Here is a 15,021-nt window from a genome sequence, read left to right as displayed (position 1 = left end):
TGCGGTGGCTCATGCCTGTAATCCCAGCACTTTGGGAGGCAGAGATGGGCGGATCACGAGGTCAGGAGATCGAGACCATCCTGGCTAACATGGTGAAACCCCATCTCTACTAAAAATACAAAAAAATTAGCAGGGCATGGTGGCAGGCGCCTGTAGTCCCAGCTACTCAGGAGGCTGAGGCAGGAGAATGGCATGAACCCAGGAGGCCAGAGCTTGCAGTGAGCCAAGATCGTGCCACTGCACTCCAGCCTGGGTGTCAGAGCGAGACTCTGTCTCAAAAAAAAAAAAAAAAAAAAGTAAGATACTTTGGCCAGGTGCAGTAGCTCATGCCTATAATCCCATCACTTTAGGAGGCCGAAGCAGGAGGATTGCTTGAAGCCAGGGGTTCGCAACCAGCCTAGGAAACATAGCAAGATTCCATTTCTAAAAATATTTAAAAATTAGCACAGTGGCCCACTACTATAGACCTAGCTACACAGGAGCCTGAGGTGGGAGGATTGCTTGAGCCCAGCAGTTGGTGATTTCAGTGAGCTATGATCTTGCCACTGCACTCCAGGCTGGGCAACAGGGCAAGACTCTGTCTCAAAAAAAAGTATTTTTCAGCTAAGTCTCTTAATATATTTTTAAATTAACTTAGTTGTATTTTTAATGTATTTATTTAACTGGTTTTACAGACATTATACTATAGTGAGCTACTTCACTTCATTATTATCAAGTCCTTGTAAACAAATGTAAATCTTTGTATGGCTGACATTTTGAATTCTGATTCTGGGCAATGGCAAAACCAGTCATGCAACTATAAAAGCTACCCATAATAATCCAATAATTTTCTTGGAATATTTCACTTCTCTTCTTGCCTATGTCATAGTGCAAAAAGCAGACAAATATTTAATACCATTTTTTTTTTTTTGGCCAGGCAGTGAATAAGCAAATTTGTCAACATATCTTTTAAATGTAAACCAAATTTATAGTAACTTATTAATTGAGGAGCACCAATAAGATTATGCTTATCAAGAATTAATAGAGCTCTTTAAAATAAGCTTATTCAGCAGAAAGGCTCTTTGGTGAGAAGGAATAGTCTGACTCCTTATGGTAGAATGAAAGAAAGGTTGCCAGATCATCATTAATAATCAGAGAAATGCAAATTAAAACAAGATAACACTTTCGCCCATCAGATTGGCAAGAGTTAAAAAGACTGATAATATCTAGTGTCGGCAAGAGTATAGGGAGATACGTATTCTCCTACAATGTTAATGGGAATAAATTAGCACAGCCTTTGCAAAGGTAATTTGGCAGTATCTATGAAACTTTCAGATGTATATACCCATTGATTTCATCAATTCTACTTCCAGACCTCCATCCTAGAGAAATAACAACTTTGGAAAGAGGAAATTACTAATAAACTATGATCATTCATATTACAGAATACCATGCAGTGCTTAACAGGAACATACTAGAGTTATAGATGCCGCTGTGGAAAGAACTCTAAAACAGAAGAAGTAGGGGAATCACACTGCAGAGTAATTATTTATTTATTGTTATTTTTTTGAGACAAGGTCTTACTCTGTCGCCCAGGCTGGAGTGCAATGGCATGATCTCGGCTCACTGCAACCTCACCTTCCTGGGTTCAAGTGATTCTCTCACCTCAGCCTCCAAGTAGCTAGGATCACAGGCTTGCGCCCACCATGCCCAGCTACTTTTTGGTAGAGACAGGGTTTCACCATGTTGCTCAGGCTGCTTTCTTGACCTCAAGTGATCTACCCACCTTGGCCTCCCAAACTGCTGGGACTGCAGGTGTGCGCCACTGCACCCAGCCCAGCCTTGCAGGATAATTACTGCAGTAGACATCTGTCAATCGTGGTGCTCCACATTTTCTGAAGCCACTATGCATTCCACCTTCCCAAAGTAGGCTAAAACAACAAAAATAACAACAACAACAACAACAACAAAAACCTATACTGTGTTTCCCAGCGTTCCTCATAGCTAGGTATTTCACCAAAATATGTAGCAAGTAACTATGTGGCCAAAAGTCTATCAATCAGAAAAATCCAAGTGTTGGATTTGGAAGCAGACATGTAAGGAAACAGTCTGAAAAAGGGTATCTCTTTGATTAGCTTGGGTGGCAGAAGAGGCCGAATGTTGTGAGGTAAAACCACAAAGGCTTCCTGAGGAGAGAAAAAATAATGTGGTCTGAGGGTTCATTAGCTGCACTACTCATCTACAAAGCCAGTCCTACAAGATGGTTCTGCGTTTTATTCCTGAAACAGTTGTCCAGGCTATGATACTCTGAACATCTTTATCTCTTTATAAACCCCTTTCTGGGTAAAACTAGCTAGAGCAGATTTCATTGTAAGAATTAAGAAACTTTTCATGTATACAAATGATAACCATTTATAAAGTATACATGTCCATAAATTGATGAACAAAAAAGAACGAAAAAGCATTACATGTTCAAAAAAGGATCTGAAGGCCCGTAAAATCACTGATAATATTTCTGAGGAGGGAAGTGTGACTGCTACATATAGGTAAGGAAAGAATAAAAGAAGGTGTTTACTTTTCCTTATGTGTATTTCTTTTCGGTTGAAATATTTTTATGAGAAATAGGCACACAATGCTATGAATTTTTTAAAATAATTTAAAAGCTGAATGTCCCTCCCAGAGGTGCCTACCATCCTAATTAAGAATAATAGGTTTCCCCGTCTCTACTAAAAAATACTAAAAATTAGCCGGGCGTGGTGGCGGGCGCCTGTAGTCCCAGCTACTCGGGAGGCTGAGGCAGGAGAATGGCATGAACCTGAGAGGTGGAGCTTGCAGTGAGCTGAGATCCGGCCAGTGCACTCCAGCCTGGATGACAGAGCGAGACTCTGTCTCCAAAAAACAAAAAAAAAAGAATAATAGGTTTGTGGTATCTTACTAAGAAATTCTGGCTAGGCACGGTGGCTCATGCCTGAAATCCCAGTACTTTGGGAGGCTGAAGTGGGCAGATATCTTGAGCTCAGGAGGTCAAGACCAGCCTGGGCAACATGGCAAAACCCCATCTCTACATGGGGTGCCGGGCATGGTGGTGCACACTTAGTCTCAGCCACTCGGGAGGTTGAGGTGGGAGGATCACTTGAGCCCAGAAGCTGAACGTTGCAGTGAGTCAAGATTGTGCTACTGCACTCCAGCCTGGACAACAGTGTGAAAACCTACCTTAAAAAAAAAAAAAAAAGAGGAATTTTAAGAAAATCAGAATAAACTGAAAGCATTCTATGGTACATATCTATACAACTTCATGTATTTATATAACAAAAAACTAATATCTTGAAACGAGAAAGGACTTTCTAACCACCAGAGGTAAAGGAAAAAGACAATAATTTTTAACTACATAAACAAAACTTTTGAAACCTTAAAAAAAATTAAAAGATAAAGGAAAAACTGAGAAGGGATAATCTGAAGCATATATGGCAAACAATAAATTGATACTTCCAATATATAAAGAACTCTTACAAAGCACAAGGACACTTTAATTTCAAATTGGGCAAAGAGCATTAATAGTCCATTCTCTCTCTCTCATATTGGGCAAAAGCATTAATAGTCCATTTTCTCTCTCTCTCTCTCTCTCTCTCACACACACACACACATACACACACACACACACACACACATAGCAAAAATATGTTTACGTTCACTAGATTTTTTAAAATCAAATTAGCAAAAGTTCAAGAATATCTAGTATTTAAGAGGGTATGGGGAAAAGGACAGTCTCAGATGTTACTGATGGAATTCTAAATCGTTGTAAACTTTTTGGAGGAGGAACTGAAAATATAGAACAAAATTTTAAATATTCATGTCATAAAGCAATTCTACATTTGGAAATGTATCCTATGGAGATAAATGGATGAATACACAAAGAAAAACATTCATTGTAGCACTGTAATAGTAAAAACTAGACAATCTAAATATCCACTATGAAAAACTAAAGGAATGTTCAAAATCCATACTATTTCATGATATTGCAAAACTATGCAGCTGTTACAATTAATAATGTAAATCCTTACATATCAGCATGAAAAACATGATCATAACATACAATTAAAAGAAAAAGGTAGGTAACCAAATAGCATGTTTCTATTAGTGTTAAATATAGATTCACTGTATATGAAAGCATTTACACATATATGTAAATGTGTGTGTATATATGTATATGTACACACACACACATACATCTACAAACACACGCATAGCACGCATCCTAAAAAAACAGGTCTGAAATGTGATATACCAAAAAGTCAACCACAGTTAGTTCAGAATAATACAATCCTAGGTGATTTTCACTTTCTTTCTGATATCTTTTGAATAATCTGACCCTTTACAAATGACTATGTATAGGTTTTATAATAATAAATAGTAAGAAATTATTTCATTCTTTAAATAATAAACAATAAAAATCACCTTATTAAATACCTTGTGTCTTTACAATGTATTACCAACTGTCTTACCTTTAAACCTTCAGCTGGAAGTCTATAACCAAATCTTGCAGGGAGGTCATCAAATGTCTGAGATGCATTTTCAAAATTATACTAAAAATAAAATTTTAAATATTCAAGTTAAGACTAATTTATATATAACATTAAAAACAAAGATTTATTAAATTATATATAATTATTATTTTGACAATTCTGATTACTATCACAGCTTATCAAAATAAAACTGAATTTGTAAATGTTCATCCACTAAAATAGAAGGAATATATAGAATTTACAACATATACAAATGCTTAAATTGGATTCTGATTTCAAATGTTATTATCGAGCAGCAACAATAATTCAGCCTACTGTTTTCTGAGTTGTTCCCATAGACAATTTCCTAGCAAGGAATTTTCCAGATAGATCATCTTCCAGGAGGAGTGCTCCATTTTATTTTCTCTATATTATATAGGTCTGATTTACTGGAAGAAATTTACGGCATTTCTGGCTCTAGCTATCAAAAATGACTTTCTTTTTGGAAAGAAGCAGCATCATATTATATTTTTAAGGCATGTCAATTTTGTATAAGCTGAACATTTTTATCCAGGGTTGAACACTGAAGAGACCAAATTCAATGAAATACATATATGGAAAAAGCTGGAGGTATTCAAACTCTTCAACAACTTTCCCCCTTCCACACAGATATAGATTCCAATGCTACAATATTTATTAGTCCTTTACCGAAAAAAAAAAAAAAGTTCTTTGTGCTTTTAGAAGAGAACAGTAATGATAATAGTTGTGAGATGAGTTTGCTTTATCATTTAATAATGTTCAATTTGCTATACAGAGAGCAAGAGAAACAGGGGATATAGATGAAACTCAGCATAGATAGTAAACAAATAACTTTTGAAACACAAGTGAAAATTACGTACTAGAAATTAAGGTAGGTGTTCATAACCTGTAGGACATAAATACAAAAAAAAAAGAACACATTTGTTTTGCATATAGATACAAAGGATGGTTTGAAGATAGATAAAAGAAAGCAAGAGTGTTATATATAGATAAGAAAAGATGGAAGGATTAAGTAAACTTTAAGTATTCACAAAGCATGGATTAGGTCACACATCCAGACTGATAGCTACGTTATCCCTGAATCAAACACCCATTGGTTAACGCTATCCTAGCCTCTTCTGTCATCTGCCAGAGGCATGCAGATAAGCAACTCCACAGTTTAAGAGCCAATTATAGCTGTGACCAGTTGCCTTGCATCTCTCCGGCAGAGCAAGCAAATGTTGGATCTAGACACCTTCCATTTGTCAAGTCCCCTTGGCTCACCATCAACTCAGGTCCTGGTAACCATACCACACTGTCAGCAGGAAAAGTTGATGCAGCATATAGGAAACTGGACAAACTACAACAGGTGACCCAGGATTCAGGCAGTGTGGTTTTTGCATCCCACTGGAACCCTATCCTGAGTGTCTTAGCATGTCCATCTTCTACCTTTGCCTCTCACTGTATGCTTGTAATTAGCTCAGGAAACTGTGTGATTCAAGCATCTAAATGCAGTCACTAAACCTATTCATTCTGTTATTGCTGAGATAATCATTCTAGAAGTGTTCTTGGAGGCAACCAAGCATATGTGGTAATTGCTTCAGTGTGATTTCCCATTGCAACAATAATTCATATTTGCAGATTACTCCATAGTTTACAAAATACTTTAGAGTTACAAAATGCTTTTAAACCCATTATCACAATCTATCGTTTAATCTCTTACTTAAAACATGTTTAATTGATTTAATTCACCTATGATCAGGTAAATGTTGAACCTGAGAAAAACATTTAATCCCTCCTAGCCAAATATGCCATTGTAAAATAAAGTAACTTATCTAGATCAATGGAAATAGACCAAGGACAAATGCAAATGTGTGTAAGCAGTATTTTTTAATATTTTAATTAATTTAATATTTTGAAATTAGGAAATGGAGAATCTACAAACTATATACTAAAGTATTTTTATCTCTTCCTATTACTTAAGAGTTTCACTATTGCAGCTAAAATTACAGAAATAAAATATCTAGCTTGAACCACAGTACTTGCAACATTGAGATGTGGATTAAGTTTTGTTACTGAGTGAAACCCTTTTTGAAACTGCTTCGTCTTTCCTTAACAGCAAAATAAGGATTGTCTCATATTGCCTCTTAAAATCATATTGTTTAAAACAAAAAATGTTCCTACAGTGAACAAGACTAACAAAGGTACTTTCCATTTTTGGCATAAGGAGGGAGGGGAGTGATGCTCATAAAATTAAAGCATGTTCACTGTTTAAAAATCTGAAGTAGTAGGCTGGGTGCGGTGGCTCATGCCTGTAATCCTAGCACTTTGGGAGGCTGAGGTGGGCAGATCACCTGAGGTCAGGAGTTCAACACTAGCCAGGCCAACATGTTGAAACCCCATCTCTACTAAAAATACAAAAATCAGCCAGGCCTGATGGCAAATGCCTGTAATCCCAGTTACTTGCAAGGCTGAGGCAGGAGAATCGCTTGAACCCAGGAGAGAGGTTGCAGGGAGCCGAGATTGCGCCACTGCACTCCAGCTTGGGCAACACAGCAAGACTCCGTCTCAAAAAAAAAAAAAATCTGAAGTAGAAAATAGTTACTCCTCACTAGAGTCCCATTCTTAGTGATTACCACGTAACAGTCTGAGTACACTTATTTTGAAAAGGTCTTTTCCTTAACCAATTATTTTTCTTGACAGCTTCCTTAACAAAAGGTTTAATTTAATTTAGAAAGTAATAAATATCTAACAATTATTGAACACTCATTATGTACCGACATCATGCTAAGAACTTTACAGGTAATAATATATTTAATCCTAACAACAACTCTACAAAGTAGGCCACTATTACTATCATCCTCATTTTACAGATTGACAACAGCATGTTGAAAATAAGCTCTGGTAAATTAGAAGAACCAGGATTCTAACTGAGGCAGTCTGGCCCCAGACCCCAGCTCTTAACCTACTACTCTATACTGTCCTTCACAAACTCTCACTTTTACAAAAAGTTAACCATGACTTAAGAAATGCTAAGTAATCTGCCCAAGGTCATGCAAATACAGAGTGGTAGATCTGGATTTCAACTCTGACTATAAATCCATTTCTGGAGCTCTGGACTACCATGCTATATAATCCAATCCATTCACACCACCACCCATTGGGTGTTTCTTTGCTACAGAGCACACTGGCCCTCATAATCGCCACCCAGCAACCAATTCTCTTTGACAAATCCAGACAAAAGAATCAAAAGGCAGATTGGGCATCAAGCAACATGGGTTGTTTGACTCTCATATAAGATGGATATTACTTCTCAGTAAGATCTTGGGCACAATTCAAAACCACTCACTTGTGGACTATGAGTCTCAGAATATACAGCACTGATATAGTTATCTCTTAAGTGCAATTCTAAAATTTCATGTTTCTAGTATAAACCTACATAATTAATAGTATTATGCTTCTTTTTGGGTAAAAGAAAAATGATAAGAGATAAAAACAGTAATCTAAAAGTACTAAGGAACAGATGCCATTAAAAGAAAATGTGATGTAAAAAATCTCTAAGAGAAGGCTTTTAATTACTTCAAACCTGTATTGAATTTCTACTGTGTAACCGACACCAGGCACCAGGAATAAAGTTTAGTAAGACACAGTCCTGCCTTCCAAGTACTCATGGCCTAGAGGTCTGTCTGACTAGTCAGCTAGTCATGCTATAGCAGCATCTCCATAGCCTATTAGAACTCAACTAGTTGGACAAACACTGTTGTCTGTGAATTCAAAGTCACATGGGAGAATTCAACTGCAAAACAAAAACAAAAACAAAAACAAAGGCATCTGGCATTACAAATAGCATAACTAAAATGGACTTAACTTTTCAAAAGCAGCATCCCAAGCCCTGTGCAAATGGAACTAGAATCAACCTAGTTGATTGGAACTAGATGTCTAATTTATTTACATCTGTATTACTGCAAACTCAGATTTCAGGGATGCTCTTATTATGTTAAAAGGAAGCGCTCTTACTTTCTACCTCTTAACTCACTTCCTTTGAATGACTGTCACATATCCAGTTCCTCTGCCTCAATTTTTAGTTCCCTGTTTTACCAGTTACATGCCTTCACAAGCCGCTCCCCTCCAGCCATCTTTGCATTCGTGTCAGCCTTCTATCCTTATGGTCAGCATAGAGACCAGATTTACACAGCTCCCATCTTACAGGTCCTTCACTAGAGGACATCAACATACATTCCACAAGTACCTGTGTAAAGCACAGGGAGCCCTGCTAGCAAAAAGGACTGACTAGTCTTCTATACCTAACATTTTTTTTTTTTGTCTCTACATTAAAAAATATAGCTCCGGTAGTTTCATATCTTCTCAAGGGGCTGAGTGAAACATAATCAGAATGATAATTATAACGAAGATTTAAACCATATATAAAACATTTACTATGTGTCAGATACTATTCTAAGCAGTTTATCTTATTTAATCACCACCACAACACTCTAGTTCACATAAAGAAATAAAGAAACTGTGGCACTTATAGCAGCTGAGTAATTTGATCAAGGTCATATAGCTGCTTAAGTTCCCAGAGCACATCACTGAAAATCATTTAATCTATCAGGCAGCTCAACCACCGAATAGCAATCCACCTTGGGTATAAATGAAAGAAAGAAGGCAAAAGGTATTAAAAACAACAGAGAGGGAAAAAGAGAGACACAAAATAGAAGAAATCAAAGGAAAGAAAGGAGACAAGGAGAACTTTATTCCCTGATCAGTCCATAAATCCTCTAAACTCATTTCAAAAGTCATGCCAAGAATATTCTAAGGATTTTAGGGACCAACTGAGAAGGGAGATTTGAATAGCAATGGACTCAGTCTTCAAAGGTTCTATTTCTACTCCACCTCAAAAAGACCAAGACTATTCCCAAAAACAAACCTAATCAACCAGTTCCCTACAGAGGACAACAGGGGGTGAGAAATCTCGTATGGATTACTAGCATCCTCTGCCTTCAAAAGTTATAGTATGGAAACCAGCCTGGCTCTCTCAAGTGCTACAATGATCTCAGAATCTTCCAGAATTGCTGCAAAGTGCAGGAGCACAGCTGAGGACCACAAGCTTTGGTCAGCAACAATTCTTGCCCTTTTATTTCTCACCTGATACCATTAAGCAAACCAGTTGCACCCAGAAAGTAAAACTAAATCCTTAGCACAGACCTAGAGGATAGGCATAGTTCTTTTTCTACCTTCACAGAAAAAGAGGAATAGAAAATATATATCCTTAACTTACAATGGGGCTACATCTGGATAAACTCATCATAAACTGAAAATATCTAAGTCAAAAATGTTTCAGAAGTCAAATTCTACTTATGATATTTTCAACTTATGGGGTTGTTGGAACATAATCTTATCATAAGTTGAGGTGCATAATGAATGTGCACATCACTTTCATTCCATCATAAAGTCAAAAGCTCACTAGTCAAGCCTTATCTTAAGCTGGAGACCATCTGATTACTCCACAGTGTGGAGGAAAGTGAGACAGTAACTAAGAGAGGCTGTGGTAAGGTTTTGAGTAGCATTCTTCTTCTCTAAAAACTTTTCTATCCACCATCAAAGATAGGACAACTGTGCTTCTCTTCTGACTCATTAATGCTAATCTTGGGTTGAAGTTTTCTATCAACATCTTATAGAATTTCTTAAATATTATTATCAATAGAGATACCACTGAGATCTTACAGTCATGAAGAGATGTACTAGGTACTAAGAAAAACAGTAAAATTCTACATAAGTATACAGCAGGTAGGTATGTGTGCAAAGCACCCACATGTGCACACATACCCTCATGTGCAACATTATTTATCAGGTACTGATTGTTCATAAGATCTTACACTAGATATGAAGCAAAAAAAAAAAATGAATAAGGCGCTGGGTGCAGTGGCTCACACCTGTAATCCCAACACTTTGGGAGGCCAAGGCAGGCAGATCACCTTAGGTCAGGAGTTTGAGACCAGCCTGGTCAACATGGTGAAACCCTGTCTCTTAAAAATACAAAAAAAATAGGCGTGGTGGTACACGCCTGTAATCCCAGCTACTCGGGAGGCTAAGGCAGGAGAACTGCTTGAACCTGGGAGGTGGAAGTTGCAGTGAGCCAGGACCGCACGATTGCACTCCAGCCTCGGCAACAAGAATGAAACTCCATCTCAAAAAATAAATAAATAAATGAATAAGGTACCTCAATGTCAAGTAACTGTGTATATGTGTTGGGGTATGTTTTTAGATAAAAATATCTTATAACAATGTCTTATAAATATCATTCAGGGCTTTTTTTAAGCTTTTCCTTAAGGGATGTTTCTAGACATGAATAAATTTCACTGTACTTACTGCTAAAATGTCTGCTTCTACAGGCAGTAGGTTTAAGAATGCAAAGAGCTGGACAGTCAAGATGGTGTAGACTTGTGTGGCTGACAGCATGAGCATCCCTATGGAGAGCAGCATCTCGTCGTAAAATCACCTGGAAGACAAGGATGTAAGTAACTATGAGAGCTGGTGCTTTGTCCCAGGGAATAGATCATTTGATATATTAATTCCCAATGTCCAAAAATATCCCTTTTAATTATAAACATGTATTAACATTAAAGGTAAAGCTTTTATTTCAAAAGCATAAGCATTACACAGATTTGGACATTTAGGTGAACACTCATGTTTAGTCAATACCTATATAACTCATGATGACAAAGTTCTGTGTTTTAATCACAAAACAAACATCTTCCCATAGTGCTCAGTTTATAGTACAGCTTGTCTTACCCAATTTTCAAAGAAACTAGATTTCAACCAAAATAATGGTTAAAAACATACAAGCAGCTTTGTTTAAAATTGAAAATTTTCTACAACTTAAAAAATTTTTAGCTTCTGGTTCAATATAAATTCACGTGTAAATTTACTTTTCATTGCTACTGTATATTGTACCAACATTGGAGAATGCCAAAAAAATTAATAGCCACTCATAATAAAGGAATACTTTTTGTCCTACTTCCTCCTAACAATCTACACTTTTTTCCCCTCTCTACATCTGAATGGCAACAGCGTAACTACCTCTCCCAACTTCATCCTGTTCACTATGAGTCCCTTTCTCTCTTTTAGCAAAAAGATACCATGAAAAGACTAAACGTCAACCCATAAATATTAAAATTCTCATTGGTATGCCTCAATCAATTGTATTATATACTTTTAAACAAGTGAGAACGAACATTACAAAAACAAGGGCTTTTATAACGAATTATTTCATTAAATATTCCAAACTCATGTAATATCCATTTTGATGATGATTAGTGTACATAAGTGCTCTAGATGTAGAAGCTGCCATACAGACTCAAACTCTGAATCTTTGACACACTAGAAGTAAAATACCTGTGAATAATTTTTAAGGTACCATTTACAAAGACACTAATATCACAGATGAAATAAAAATGAAAACATGCTAAAGTATAGATTTTTCCTTAACAACAAAAAGTAAATTAGTGGTTGCCTAGGGATTGGCAGGGTGTGGGGGGAAAGCTTGAGGGAGGGGAAAGGTAGGAATGAGAAATGACTGCTAATGAGTAAGGGTTTTAAGGGGGAGATGATGAAAATGTTCCAAAATTAGACTCTGGTGATGGCTGCACAACTCTATAAATATACTAAAAATCACTGCACTGTACACTTTAATTGGTTGAATTTTATAAGGTGAGAATTGTATCTCAATAAAGCTTTTTTAAAATGTCTAGATTTGTTGACATTCGTTTCTTAAGTAAAATACATTTCATAACATACCATGGTACAGAAAAGAGTTAACATAGCAGGCCTGAGATTGCTATCCCTAGAAAGGTCTGCTTGCAAGGCTGGTCCCTTGCTGGCATCTGGAAATTTAGATTTCAGGACAGTTCCTACCATTTCCTAGTAGGAACAGCTCAGTGTGCCTACACTTTACAAACAAATGTGAATTGTGCTGAATACCTGTTTTCCTTCTAGGGTCTAGAAATTTGGTACATGCTAGGCAGAGAGTGTCTGTATGAACAATCCCTAATATAAACCCTAGGCACTGAGTCTCTAATGAGCTTCCTTGGTAAACGTTTTACATATGTTGTCACAACTTGCTGGAGGAGTTAGACGCATCCCGTGTAACTCCACTGAGAAAGGACCCTTAGAAGCTTACACTGATTTACTCTCGACTTTACCCCATGTGCCTTTTCTTCTCACTGATTTTGTTTTGTATCCTTCTGCTGTAATAAATCACAGCTGTAAGTACAACCATGTGCTGAGTCTTGTAAATCCTCCTAGTGAATCACTGACTGTGGACAATTTCTGGTTAGAAATCATACCATAAAAGCATACAAATATTTACAAAATAAGGTATAGCTGCTACTAAATTTTAGTAGGAGAAGAAGTATGTACCTTATTGACCAGTGACCTCTTTGGGAAACTGAATCTGAATAAAAACTATGACTTTCCATCTAAATCTCCAGCTAACTTTGGGGGAGGGAAAGGAAGACAGAGTTTGGAGGGAAAATAAAAGACAGGAATAATAGCCAAAACAACTAATACTGATCCCTTACTAAGTGCCAGGCATTGTTGTAAGCATGTTATTAAGTTAACTCATTTAATCCTAACCTCCCTATAAGGTAGGTATCATTTCACAAATGGGGAAAACTTAGGAACTGTTAAGCAACTTGCCCAAGATAAAACAATAAATAACAGCAGAGCCAGGATTCAAACCTAACAGTCAGTTTCCAAAGTCCAAATTCTAAACCCCTACTGAAAACAGCATCAATATCCATCCAAGGTTGATGTTCCAAGAGTAGAGTACAGCTTCTTGCCTACAAAGGTATTCAAGAGCTTCAAAAGCCAATGCTCATGGAGCAACAGTCACCAGTTTTCTTTTACTTTGTATATGACGGTGCATGTGTGTATATGGTGTGTATTCAATGATATGGAGTAGGTTTTGAGGGTTTTTTGCATTTATTGCCTTATTTAATAATGTTTGGGAGTTTTACTTATAGTCTCTATTTACAAAATTAATTCTTGCTCATTGTGGAAAACGTGGAGAAAATAAAAATTATAAATAATCCTCAAGTTAAGGAATAACTAGTGTTCGTACTTTGATATATAACTTTCCAGTCTTTTAGCGATGTATAGAGTTGTCCCCTGGTATCCACGGGGGATTGGTTCCAGGACTCCCTGCAGATACCAGAATCTGAGGATGCTCAAGTTCCTTATGTAAAATGATGTAATATTTGCATATAACCTACACATGTCCGCCCAAATACTTTAAAACATATCTTGATTGCTTATATCTAATACAATGTAAATGCTATGTAAATAATGGTTATGCTGTATTGTTTCAAGAATAATGACAAGAAAAACAGTCTGTACATGTTCAGTACAGATGCTTTTTTCCCCAAATATTTTCACTCTACAGTTGATTGAATCCATGGATGTAGAACCCATGGATATGGAGGGCGAACTGCATATTCAAATACATTTTTAGCAAAATTGGGGGCACACTGTGCATATTGTTTTAGTAATTGTATTTTTTTCACTTAAAGTATTACGAGTATTTTCCTAATTCTGCTCAAAAACCATTGCAGATAGCTGTCCATGAAATACCGCAGAGCTTCCCTTCTTTCAAGCAGTTTTTTCTTAAACTATTTCACACTTTGGGTTTCCATACATGATTTGTCTACATAAAATAAAAACTACTGGTCAAAAATATGATGCATAAATGGCCACCTGGTATTCCTTATGAATATTCTTTAACGGACTGAACAGAAATTCCTACTGCTGGAATTTTTTTTTAGAAAAACACTGCAATAAATATTTCTTTAATTACACCTATAGGTAAACCCTTAATATTTTTTAGATTAAAGTGACAGAAGTGGCAGGCGTTATAATATTTGCAGTAAAAAATATGGAATCTATACATATGGGTTTATATCCCAGCACTGTCCCATACTAATAGTGTAATTTGGAGATAAACATTTAAATTACATAAATTGCTTTATCTCTAAAAGTAGGACAATAGGACCTATAAGTAAACTCTGTAGAATAAATACAATTATGCACAGAAGGGCTTAACATAGCAATGGAATATAGAAAGAAAGGACTTTGGACAGGGATGCCAAGAGATGAAACAGGAAACACAGAAGGAAGACCACAGTGAGAGAGTAAGTACAACTTGAGAATTTCTGAACTTAGTATTTGTGGAACAGTCTAGTGGACATGTACACAGACAACAATAAATAAAGATCTCAAGCTCCACACAAGGCAAAAAGAGACTTAGGAATCATCAGTAGGTAGGAATAACTGAAGTGCTCTTAATGTAAAAGTGAAAATCAAAATCAGAAGAGGACTAAAAAAACTGAGGGATATCTAAGTTTCAAAGGGAGGTGGAAAAAGAGAAAAGAGAGAGAGACTGATTTCATGAAAGTCAAGAAAGACAAGAACTTTAAAATGAATGTAGGGGGAAGTAAGGCATTGGTCAACAAAAGTAAATGTTGGA

General features: G+C 36.5%; 1 protein-coding gene across 2 annotated transcripts in view; it reads right to left on the bottom strand.

Moving 5' to 3' along the window:
* The window catches only part of RNF13 (ring finger protein 13), a 172,228-nt gene that overhangs the window by 126,548 nt on the left and 30,659 nt on the right, over window positions 1-15,021 (bottom strand). For both annotated transcript variants that reach the window (XM_011958945.1, XM_011958944.1), the window contains 2 exons: window positions 10,869-10,998; window positions 4,482-4,562 (listed from right to left, as the gene is read on the bottom strand). In XM_011958945.1, the coding sequence (XP_011814335.1) occupies window positions 4,482-4,562; window positions 10,869-10,982 (195 nt within the window). In that variant the 5' untranslated portion in view covers window positions 10,983-10,998. The remainder of the gene's footprint in view (window positions 1-4,481; window positions 4,563-10,868; window positions 10,999-15,021) is intronic.

Source organism: Colobus angolensis, unplaced genomic scaffold, assembly GCF_000951035.1.
Source record: "Colobus angolensis palliatus isolate OR3802 unplaced genomic scaffold, Cang.pa_1.0 Scaffold48, whole genome shotgun sequence".
In the NCBI taxonomy this organism is placed as follows: Eukaryota; Metazoa; Chordata; class Mammalia; order Primates; family Cercopithecidae; genus Colobus; species Colobus angolensis.
The sequence above is the reverse complement of the archived record's forward strand: the minus strand, read 5'-3'. Positions and strand labels throughout refer to the sequence as shown.